The sequence below is a fragment of the Lonchura striata genome, chromosome 13 (genome assembly GCF_046129695.1).
Source record: "Lonchura striata isolate bLonStr1 chromosome 13, bLonStr1.mat, whole genome shotgun sequence".
NCBI classification, from domain to species: domain Eukaryota; kingdom Metazoa; phylum Chordata; class Aves; order Passeriformes; family Estrildidae; genus Lonchura; species Lonchura striata.
Genome location: NC_134615.1, coordinates 14218701 through 14231136, shown reverse-complemented (window position 1 = coordinate 14231136; position 12436 = coordinate 14218701). Strand labels below are relative to the sequence as shown.

At 39.4% G+C, this 12436-nt stretch overlaps 1 protein-coding gene across 1 annotated transcript in view; it reads right to left on the bottom strand.

Moving 5' to 3' along the window:
* Window positions 1-10540, bottom strand: part of MMP2 (matrix metallopeptidase 2) — a 29217-nt gene extending 18677 nt beyond the window's left edge. The window contains exons 1-5 of the mRNA XM_021555021.2: window positions 10234-10540; window positions 6588-6814; window positions 5015-5163; window positions 2771-2899; window positions 1880-2053 (exon numbers count right to left, since the gene is read on the bottom strand). Coding sequence (XP_021410696.1) covers window positions 1880-2053; window positions 2771-2899; window positions 5015-5163; window positions 6588-6814; window positions 10234-10377 — 823 coding nt within the window. The 5' untranslated portion in view covers window positions 10378-10540. The remainder of the gene's footprint in view (window positions 1-1879; window positions 2054-2770; window positions 2900-5014; window positions 5164-6587; window positions 6815-10233) is intronic.
* Between the last annotated feature and the right edge of the window lie 1896 nt (window positions 10541-12436).

Below are 12436 nucleotides of genomic sequence, written 5' to 3'. Positions count from 1 at the left end.
GTTCCATTTCAGAAACCTTGATACTGGCATTTCCAGGAACTTCACTTTCAGAACCAGCTCTCCCTGGAAGTGCTTCACTGCTTACATTTCCAGCCTTGCGTGACGTTAGGATGTTACAGAAGTGTATCAGTCAGGGTATGTGGGTCTCCATTTCTCCAGCTGCCTATAATCTGGGTTTCCTTCTGACTGTATCTGAGTACTTGCAGTATTTTAAAGAAATGAGCCAAATTTTTATCTTTTCTGGCTGAAAGAATTAACCCAAGGAAGAGGAGATTTGGGGAAAGATGGGAAATAAAGGAGATGGTAAAGTTTCACAACAACAACAAAAAAAGATTGTGCAGTTATGTGCATGTGCGCACTTATAGCATGCTGAAGTCAATATTCTGAAAGCCATACCACTAACAATAACTTTAAAAAAAAATAATTTTAGTCTGTGTAAAGTTCATATTCCTGCTTGTCCATCCTCTATAGCTGTATAAATAGCTGTCACTTAGCTCTAAATGTGATCTTTAACAGGTGATTAGGGATTTGGAAATTAAAGAATAACTTCTTACCACATTAGAGCTAGAAGACTGATATGTTCTACAAGAGATTGTCTTTGGAAAACATCACCATCCTGATGCAGAAAATATGTAACCTTGTATTTGAAACTGTATGGTCATGCTTGAAAAAGCCCAACAATTTGTTAAGCAGGAATCCATTTAGTGTTTGGCTACAACAGGATTTCAGAGAATCCTGTTTTGAACATTTTCTATGTACACATATCTGAAAACTTTTGAAAAATACCTTTCTTTTCAGACATGTACATATTAATACCTGTATATGTGTGACAGTACCTGTGTGCTGGGACATGCTGGGCTCTACTTGTGCACTCTTGGGCTGGCAAACCCCTGAACATGTGTTGTTAGCTTAAGGCATCACTAATTTTCTTCCAACAATCTGCGTTCTCTTTCCTGGTACTGACTGCATAATAGCCATAATATTGTAAGTAAGTTTAATACAATTGTTTCGAGCAGGATTAGCATGAATCTGAAAAAAACCACCATTGCTTTCTGGTTTGTTCTCTTTAAAACTCTCTTCTTATTTGCTGTGACCCAGGAGTGATAGGCAGGAGTTTTAGTGACCTAGGGCTTGATATGAAAAGTAAAGAGTGATGAAAGGCTCCCCAAAGCTAATAGCTGGTTATGTACAAAGGGAATAAAGCAATGTGGGAAACTGCAGTACTGGGAATGGCTGTTAATATATGTGCCAGGAACTAGCAAACAGGAGGTGGAACGAGTGGCTGAAAGCACCTTACCTTTTCTACTCTTCTCATTGCTGATAAATTATCTCAGCAGGCTACAACCAATTATATTTAATTGCTTCTCTAAAGGTTTCCTGCTGTGTGATGTACAGGAGATGAAATTAACACTCATACCAATAAATTGTCTGAAATGTTATATCTTCAAACTGTAAAGGCTCATTAAGATTTTCAAGCACAGAAATATGTGTTTCTGTTGTTTTAACAGGAAACTTATTGCCATAAATACATTTGAAAGATAATAATGACAATCTTATGTTTAATTTTAAAAAGTTATGACTACATGAAGACATTATACACTTTCTCTAATCTGCAAATTAATGTTTCCAGATATGAAATAAAATTCTTGTGAAAGAGAGTTCTGTTCATATTACAAGCAGGCAGAAACGAAGTACAGTCTTAGTTTTCATGGATTTCTAATAATTTTGTACAGGTACTGGTAAGTTATGATTTCTGAAAGACATTCATTCCTTTGTCTGAGAGGGAAGGAAGTGGGAAAAGCACAAGAAGAAGTGGATGAGCAAAGAAGAAGGGAACAGTCTGCCAGAAAAAAAACAGTAGAAACATTGGTGTACTCACACTCATGGGGACAAAAACCATATTTCCCATCTGCATCGAAGTCTTTGGTTGTGGAACACCAGAGGAATCCATCGCTGCGTCCTGCATCTGTGCAGCTGTTGTATTCCTTGCCATTGAACCAGAAAGGAAATTTGCAATATTCACCATCTGCATTTCCATACTTCACTCTGACCACTATAAGGAGAACAAATGCAGTGGTGAAATTAGCCACTCATTGATACAAAAAATAGAGTTTCTGGACATCTTTTCCTGGAAGATACTGATATAGAAATGCAGTCTGAATTTCCACTTTGAAATTCAATATGCTGCTGGTCTCTCTATTGGCTGAAATATAAACTGGTAATTTAAAAGTAATTACATGGATATTACTCATGGTGGAGTGTTAGAATCAGCCCAGAAAAATATATATATTGTTACTATGGCAAGGCAAAGTTAAAAAACGTGCTGTTAATACATTTAGTAATTTAGTTTCTTAAGGAATATGGTCTAAAATGTTCAGTATATTTTCAAAGGTTCCAGGCAGCAGCTGAACATGAGCTGAACATGCCTTGTGCCTCATAAACCACTTTGGTATTTCCAATGCGCCTTGCATGACATTTGCTGTAGCAGGGGGGACAGGGTGGAAACACAGACACACCCAGATCTTGGGGTTTATTTCAGTTTGTCACATGGAGTCTTATGAATACAGGCTGGTGTACTGGTGCTGGAATATATACTAATGCATAGATAAGTCACTTATGCATAGCATTTTTTTAATGGGAGAGATTTAAAATTGTATAAATGAATTTTCAACTCCTAATATTTACTGACAGTCAATGAAAGCATTTAATGTAGCATTAAAATAGAGCAGCCAGCAGGCCATATTTTCTGAAACATGAAAAAGTCTGGTACCTTGTCCCTCCCCAAGAGTCCACAGTTCATCATCATCAAAATGGGAGTCTCCTCCAATTCCTGGTCCTGGTGCAAAGGCATGGGCCAGGAGACCATCTTTGCCATCAAAGGGGTAGCCATCACCATGTTCTGCAGGGGAGAGCAGACAAAAATTAGCAGTTTCTAATGACCTCAGGCACAGTCTACACATAAATTATGATTATCATGTGTACTTTCCCATCCAAGACAGCAGCAGAATACTTCAGTGAGGGAATTTACTGGTTTGGGTTGCACTAGCAAGACTGATCCAGAAGAGAAGCAGCCAGTTCTTAAAAAGAGCATGAAGTGTCAGTACTGCAATTGTCACAACATGATATTTTATATCTCCTAAGTGTGGTGGAAAGAAATAAAAAAATTGTGAAGAAAAGTGAAGTATTGCACCTGAGATTTATGACTGAATACACAGTGCTGTTTCTTGATGGAGGCTGATAGGGAGCTGAAACTTAAATATTGTAGATGAGGGATATTTTCAGGTAGCTCCTACCACTCTCCAACACAGATTGGAAAGTAAAAGCTGATTTCACTTTGCAGGCTGCTCTTTTCTGCTGTACCTGAGACTGCTGTGCTCTTTCCTTTGTGCAGGATACTCCCTACCCCAGCAGGAAGGCTGGCTCAGCAGTGAGCTCTGCAAAGGCAGCTTGCTCTTGCTGCTCTGAGCCCTGAAGGAGCCTATTCCTCCTTCACTTCAAGCACTCAGGCAGCTCACAGGGCAGCAGCAGGTTAAGCAGCTCTGCTGTTATTCCACTGTAGGCTTTTCTTGGAAGTACACCACTTGTGGGTAAGGCAGGCTGGCACGGGCATAGCCCTGGTATTCATAGCTCTCCCACCACACTGACCTGTGCATCAAAGCTGGCTGCCAGCATCTCCAGTTGCATCATTCCTGGTCTTTTGGTCTGATGTCCTGGCATTTAACAGAAGCCCTAAATACACAGGCCTGATTCTCTCCTCTGTTACACTGACTTCAGGCTTGTGTCACTCCTAATACTGGTTCAGTTAATTCCCTTCAGGAGACTAGTGTGTCAGTTTTGAAAGACTAGATTTTGGCCTATGTTAGGTGCTGCAATCCCATTTATTTCAAAGTAGACCCTTAAGAGAAAGATTAAAAATGAAGAAACCTTGTGGATGTGTCAGCCCCTGTGAATCTGACCTGCAGTAAAGTGATAGCAATGACTGAATATGGAAGGAGAAGCTCTTTGCCCACAGTTTTTTAGCTGGCTATAGCCAAGTACTAAAACCAGCAGAAACACTTCTGCTTTTGTAGACTTTTTTTTTTTTTTTTTTTTTTTGCAAACCAAGCCAGTCTGGATGAGGATCTGAAGTCCTGAGTGTACAGAATCTCTGCAGCTTTTGAGGTCAACTCATCAGTAGTTAAAGCAAAGAAAACCAGCTTGAAATGAAAGTTTTTACAAAGAGCTCAGTTATTCTTTGAAATGTTCACAACTTCCAAAGTCAACCTCCCAAGTAATTGGCTGCACAAGTATCTTCATTAGTATTAAAAATTCTATGACTATCCAGAAGCAGTTAAATACTCCATATTTACACTGAAAAGCCATAAACATTCTTTCAGGGGAAACCAAAATCAATTGAGAAGACATGCAAAATGAAAATGAATCAAGTCACTCATTATAAGCTGTACTCAACCCATAGTTCAGCTTATGATCCATATTTTTAAATTCTCCAAGATCAAAGAATGCATTGAAAGCTTGCCTTCTGCCATGCTAAAAGAACAGAAACCAGCTATGGAGTCAAAATTGGAAGTCACAAATCCATTTTTAAGCTCTAATATGTTAGAACTCTCACCACTGTCACTGGAAGACTGCATACAGAGCTATAAATAAATGGTATGATGGCATTCCATTCTCTCCTGTGGCAGGAAGCCAGCTCACACCATCTGAAGATCTGTACCAATATGTCTGAGTCCTATTTCTGATTTGTAAATTTAAAAATAAAATGTTGCCCCTAGCAATTCTCTTTTGGAAAGATAAATATAGAGTAAGGATATTGCATAAATACTTCTCTCTCTCTCTCATATATGAGAAAATGTCTTAGTGAAATTAAATCTTAGCTTGTATGAGCCAAGTGTGAGCTAGGACAAGGTTTGCCAGAAAGGCTCATGGGTTCTACTTATTGAGGGTGGATCATTCTAAATTGAAGAGTAATGACAGGAACAAAACCAAAAGCTTAAGTAAAAATAGAAAAATATACCCCATCGACCAAAATTAATCATAATGTCTGCTTCTCCGTCATTAATTCGGTTAAATCTCAGTGGTGTGACATCACTCCAGACTTGAAAGGCTCGAGCAAAGGCATCATCTACTGTCTCAGGATCCAAATCCGGGGTATAGCCTATAATCCTTAGAGGTAAAAGCAACAGGTAAGTCACACACAAACACCCTCCCTGTATTAAATGTTTACTGCTCAACATACTGAGTAGGCTCAGCAGCGAAACCAGCTAAGAGGTAACACTGCTGCCCATGAGACCCAAACACCTCCCTTTGGATCAGAGATGAGTTTACATGTGGCACTTACTGTTTATTTTCTTTTGGAATTGACTCAGCAGCAAGAAGAAAATGATAAATCCAGAGGCTGCAAAGCCTGGATGGCAGTGGGCCTTGCACAAAACATTCTGGGTTTTGCATCAGCACTGAGACCAGAAAAGGAGCTCAGTAACATTCTGAAAGATTCAAGTGTGCATTGTTTTGCTCTTTAATAAGAAAGAAAAGCAGCCTTGCTCCCTCACCTGTGTTGCTATCCATATATTGTTTAACCCCTGTGGAATGCTAATCCTTTAACTGTGTGTGGGATACATTGGAAATAAGATACATGGGGAAATAGGATGAAAAAGCATGTAAGATAAAGCTGTAGGCCTGACCTGAGAAAGGGACAAACTGAAAAAAAAGTGCTGCTTTCTTCTTCAAATGCTTTAATCAGACTTCTTAGTATAACCTGCTATGTTCCATGTAAAGACAAGTATCCAATTCTTTGCAGCCAGGGCTGTGCATAGTGAGACAAACTACTTTTTACCCAAGGAGGATGAGGAAGATTCAGAGAAGACACATCAGCAAGTAGGGGCTGTGAGCTGCCACAGCTTTTTCAGCTGCTATTAGGTTAGTTGCAGCCCAAAAGATGCTTTGAGTCCAAACTTTTGAGGGAACAGATTATGTCATGCAGCTACAACAGATCTGCTGTTTTTTCTCATTGGTGGTAAATGTTTGTTCATGGACCACCTAAGGCAATGAGTTTTTTACCTCAATGAGAGCTGTATTGGTGCCTAACTCTTCAGAAGAAGATGAAATTAGGGCATGCCAAACTTATTGCAATAGGTTTGTTGTAACTCATGTTTGTATGTATCTAAAATACAATTGTTTGATTTTAAAATGTGTTTAATCATCTCCTTTTCAGGACTGCAAAATGAAGAGGAGTTTGGCTGCTGCAATCAATAAGTACTTTGGTCCTCCTGGAGCAGATGGGCAGGTGAGGTACTCCTGCTCCAGCTCCCTTGGGATGCTTGCTGCAGAGCAAAGAGTAAACCCAAAATCTCTTCAGTTTCAAGCAGGATCAGAAAGCTGATGTTGATATGATTCCTCCTGATATATTACAATTTGAAATGACAGAGGTATTTGTTAGAGCATTTGGTAGTTATCCAAACACCAGGGGGTTCTAATTCAAGGGATCTTGTCTACTCCTGTAAACACCTGCTGCATTTCTAAGTGCCTTCTTTAGTTCTTGGAAGAACTATGGGTATATGTGAACAGAACCTGCCATTACCAGTCTGTACCTGTATGTTATATGATTCTTTTCCCATTTTGGTTTTCTTGCAAAGAAGTTGTAATTGGCTACGTCAGGGTTACCACAGCGGGGTTTCTTCATTGTCTCAATAGTATTTTGGTCCAGATCTCCTGTTTCAGGCAGCCCAAAAAATTTCTGCATTTTCTTCAGAGTATCTTTCAGGACAAATAAATTGCAATTGTCTTTTGGGCAGCCATAGTATTTATTCAGGTATTGCTTGGGAAAAAAAAAAGCACATAAAAAAGACTTTAAAATTCATAAAATAAATAGTTAATAATTATAAATAAATAAATACTATAATTCCATGTTAGCTTTCCTCTGTAATTTGCAAGTTTTCTTTTAAAAATTACAATTACAGCAGAATCTTCTTAATTGACACAAAGCATCCTTGATCACACAATGTTGCTAATTAAACAATCATTCCATTATTAGCGATCACCTTTACTTAATAAATCACTTTCAGTTATCAGAGCATAGAGCTTTAATGTAGAACTACAAAGTAAAAATGGGTTTACTTTTTTTTTCTTTCTTTATTATGTATAAATCTGCTTACAGTTTTAGATTTTGTGCAATGTTTTGTTGGAAGGATATGCATTATTGAGAAATCAAAGCAGCCCCACAAATGAGACCACATTGATTGCAAAGAAAAACCCCATTCTTTACTCAAACCGACAGAGTTGTTTGAATGTTGGATGTGTTTGCTTTTGAGTCAAACATTGCAAAGACATGAGGAAGAAAGTATTTGGTAACATCTCAGTTGCTTGGACACTGCAGCCAATCCATATTTGCATACTTATAACTCCACTGAATGCTCCAGCACATTATGGCCAGACTGATGCTTCTGATACAGCTGTGGTGACAGTTCACAGAGTTCTTTCTCATTAAAAAAGAGTGGTCATAAGGGACCCAAGAGATGGTACAAATCCCATTGTTTTAATCTCAAATAATACCCACTAAAGTCTCCTCCCCTTCTCTTAAGGATGGGTTTACGCTGTTTTATGCCCTTCTGTGAAAGAGAAGCCATGTGAAATAGCAGGTATTCCCAAACTGCACCCAAAGGGGCCCTTGGCACTGCACAGAGCTGAGAGGTGCCCTTGCCAATGGTGCTGTGAGACAGGATGGCTGCAAGGTACTGATCTTTCCAGTAAAAACAGTCTGCAGCTGAGGAAGAAACATCCTTCAGGTATGGTATCCCAGATATTAACTACAAGTCCAAGGGAGGAAAACAGCTGAATAAGGTAAGGTATATTTACCAAAAAATAGACGATGAATATCAGGGAGAACTATTTCAAATTGAGGATTACAAGAAGCCTGACAAAATGACCGCACATTTAAGTTCTTGCGCCACCAAGTATTCCCAAGAGAAACCTTTTTTCATGTGTATAATTAATTGCTTAAGTTTACCCAGGAGACTGGGCATAAAACCACAACACCAGCAAAATAACGCAGAGGATATTTGATAACTGCAATTGGTCAAGCCTAGCTTTCACCACCTTCCTCACAAAGTCCAGGCTAACCTCATCTGCCCAGTATAGGAAATGGTTCAGGGATTACTCAGAAAAGGATTTCATCAAGATGTTACACCATTTCCTTCAGAAGGTCCTCCATCCATCATGATTGAGCACAGACTATGGCTACTTTTTGTGATTTTTGTAATCTCTGATGTGGTATTTCTCCAGTGGGGACTGTGGCACTGGCAAATGAAGGACACACAGTGACTTCATCTTTGCTTCCACTGAGCTGCTCTCCACACATAGTTAATGGGGCCTGGTGGAAATTATGTGAAATGCATTGAGAACATAATCAAAAAAAGCCAGTTTGGTTCTTAGTTTTCATTTCATGTAATTTGATGGGTTTTCTTACACCTTTGCTTGCATCCCTCAGTGACATACCATGGTGTAATACAGACTGCACGTAAGAACTGACATTTACTGAAGAACCAGGCTGCTGCTCTTGCCATTTTAGGTTTGGGAGCAAGCTATACAATTGAAACTATAAACTGAGGCATGATGAAGAATTTTACTTGCTAGGGTTCTAAATAAAAAGCTAACCCCTTTCAGTTTTTTCCTAAAATGGAGATTTTACTGAAGATGAGAAATGACCATGATCAGCTGTTCTATGAGAGAATCTTGAAGAAAATGTAATGTCTATGAAAACCACATCTTGGCCTAGGCAGTTTCCCCAGAGTCAGCAGGGAGTTGTGGTGATTTGGAATTTTGATCCAGCCCATTAATGAAACAGGGTCCAGCTGCAACATAGCAATTTGTGTTCTGATGCTGAGTGTTGGGGCTGCTCTGATGGAGGGCGTGAGGAAAGGCAGCCAGTTAGCATTGCCCAAGAATACCCCAAGAAAGACAAAGAAGGACTGCAGTGTTAAACCAGCTTGCAATTTTCCTCTGAGTACACATAATAAATAGGTTGTTTGAAAGAAATAGAGTTGAGGGGAGATATAGATTGCAGTTATTGAATAAAATTCTGGCTGTGTCTAAGAAAATAGATTCTCTTAGAGTGGATAAATTGCTGTTAGACACGTGGGACCCCACTCTCCTCTCCCAAATGCACTGCCCCTGCCCCCAGCTCTTGGCTACTGTGCTGCTAAGGCCAAACCTTGGGTGAATTTGTTTTGTTAACGGCTGAGGAATGCCCTATTTGGGTCAGTTTGTCTGTTTTTCCTAAACTTTCCGACACAGCTCCCAACTGGAAATTCTCTCTGTACTCTCCCCCAGACCTCCTTTAACCTGGCAAACTTTCCCAAGATGCACACAAACTCCTAAAGAAAAGTGACCAACTTTCAAGTCTCTATGTCCTAAAATAAGAATAATTTCTCTCAATCCTCCTTAAAATGGATTTGCTGCTGAAGAAGAGAAATAATTAGTCTATAATTTGCATGCTAAAATAAGGACAATCCATCTCAATCTCCCTAGAAATGGACTTCCCCATAATGTCACTTTTATGAATGTCCACAGGGTTAAAAAAAAGTTAGAATAAAATGCTGTAGAGTTAGAGCTATAATTTGCTAATATACAGAAACACAAACTCCTTTTTTTTTTTTTTTGTTCCAGATCAGATTTGGGAAAAAATTCTTTAAACCTCGGTGAGATTGTTTTCCAAAGTCAAAACTAGTCACAATGGCATCTGAAATTTGAGCCAGCTTTCAGTTGTAGTGTCCCTTAAAGTACTGTTTATGCAATGCACAGTAAACAATCTGGAAAACACACTCTTGAAAGCTATGATACATACATTGAGGGAGTCTCAACTGCCCTCACTTCTACTGGATTTAAGTAAAAAAATTAGATGTCTCTTATTTGCCCTTCTCCCCTCTTACCATTGCAATTTTTTATTATAGTCATGATGATTTCATGAGGATATTTTGTATCTTGAGACTTAAGGGAAAAAAAGAAAAACAACAAAAAACCGACTTTCTTTGCTGGCTTTAAAAATTTTAAGAGAGGAAACATTACTTGGCTCCAGTTTTAACTTTTGAAAGCTGATACGTTTGCTAGCTAGCTAGCACTTCCAGAGACTCCAGGGAAAGAATGCTACAGTCATTCCTTAGCCTCAGCTGAATCAAGAAAGAAACATCTGCTTATGAAACAACAATATAGATCCAAAGCAAAGATGAAACCAACACTTACCACTGCTAGCTCTTTGTCTGTTTTGGGAGTGCTGTCTCCAGGAAACTTTATGATTGGTGATGGTGCGGCTAAAGTTTTGTTAAAAAGATAAACTTGGATGAATAGTACTTTAAAAACGAAGCCATGGCCAATGTGAGTCTTCATTCTGCCTAAACTTGTGCTCTCCTCTTTGCAAAAAGCTTTTCCCCGCTGCCTCTCCGTTACTTTAGCTGCAAAGTGCACCAGTTGCTTATCTGCACATCTTTACTCCCAGCACCGCTTTCCCTTTTGCTTGCTCCAGCAGTTCCTTTGTATGTTTAAAACATCCAGATGCGCAGTCTCAAGCTACCACAAGAGGAAGTCTGAAAACTAGTGGAAACATGAGAAAAGGGCAGTTACCAGATGTGATTGCTGTGATTTTAAGGTAGCAACAGGCAGATAGTTACTATTGCTGCAAGAGGCCACATTTTCTCCTCATTTGCATTTACAAAAGCGTTTATTTATGCCGTAGAAGAGGAAAAAACAAAACCTGACAATCTTGAAGACAAGGTATCTCACTTTGGTATATATTTAAAATATAAATTTAAAATTTATATTTTAAATTAAAAAAAAAGAAAAAGAGAAAGAAATTACTAAACATTATTTTCCTGTCTAAGCATTTTTTTCTATTTTTTAGCCTATTTTTATGGCACAGATATAATGATATCCTTAAGTCATATGTGAATATGCTCCCACACAGTGCCTTGCAGCAAATATTTTGATTATGGATTTTGAGGCAGACCCTGCACAGGGCAGTGCAGCTGAGCACTTTGTCCCCCTCCTGCTGAGGCTACGCAGAGTGTGGGTCTGTACTTGGGGCTCCCTCCCTGCTCTCTGCACAATGTGCAGAGCTCTCAGTAACATCATTGTGCCTTGCTGGGTTCAGAACCAGCTTTGGGCTTTGCCACCAGCAGATATCACCTTACCCCCACAGGATAAAAGATAAATTAGGCAGATTCAGCAAGAGATATGAACTTCAATAAAGGATGTCAGGGAAACTGTACAAAATTCAGCGTTTGCTTGTAATGGGGGTTTGAGCACCTGGCACAACTGCCTTAATCTGAAATTTTGGTGTAAATATGGCCATTGTCATGGACAGTTGTTTATTGTGTCATTTAGAATATTGCTGGCTTTGAGGTGCTGTTACTAGTGGAATATTATTTTAGCTGAATTTCCCTAATCTAGGGATTTGACTCATGATTTTTCAAGATGGGAGGCTGGCAATTCTGCATGATTGCAAACTGTGTTCTGGCCAGCCAAGGGTCTACTGTTTCTACTGAACACAAGTCCAGCTATGAACGTTCCTCTGACCTGTATGTCATCATAAAGATTTCCAGGGCATCCCAATCAGTGCTGAATGAATATTTTCCAGGTATGACCTGTTAACAAATAGGGCTGCTAGCATGCAGGTGTTTGGTGTTCACTATTTGATAATTGGTTGTAAATAGTTAATATTGGCAGTTAGATTTATGCTAATATCAAACTATTTTGCTAACTGCACCCCATCATCCATGATGTGAATAGTCTTTCATAAAGGCAGGGATTTCAAGGAGAGGGCTGAGGGGCTCAGGGAGAAAGCATTTGCAGGGGATTTTGCTGCCCATGTCCTTCCACTGGGAGCCCAACACAGCAGCGGTGTGATGGGTTAGAAGGGCTGGGTGAATCAGCCATGGGAAAGAACACTTGAGGCTCAGGAGAGAATGAGGATTACGGGAACTTGTGTGTGACTGGAGCTGTCTTTGTCAGCAAGTGGCTTTGTACTTATCTCCACTCATCCTCTCAGGAACGAATCCAACCTGACTTGAGTTACAGTGAACAACTTTCCCCTAATGGTTCAGCTTTGAAATGACACATGGTTCTTTTAGCTTTTCCCCATCAGCAAAAATCCATGGTCATTTAAAGTGTTGCCTTAATAAACAGCAGTTCTGAAAATATGATCCAGTTTTTCCAGAGCCTGGTACTTGGTTGTGGGGAATGACTCTTCTGCTTTGTTTGTGATGACAGTTTATAATTGCATCTGGCCTTGTGACACTGTAAGAGAACAAAGGCCAAGGAAGCCTTCACTACACGTGCCAAGTTACTCTTAGGTCTCCTTAATTAAGCAAGTACAAATATTATGGATCGTGTTGCAAATTCTGCAGTTATCTCTGTGTTCCATGTTAGGTCAAAGACTGATGTAAATCTT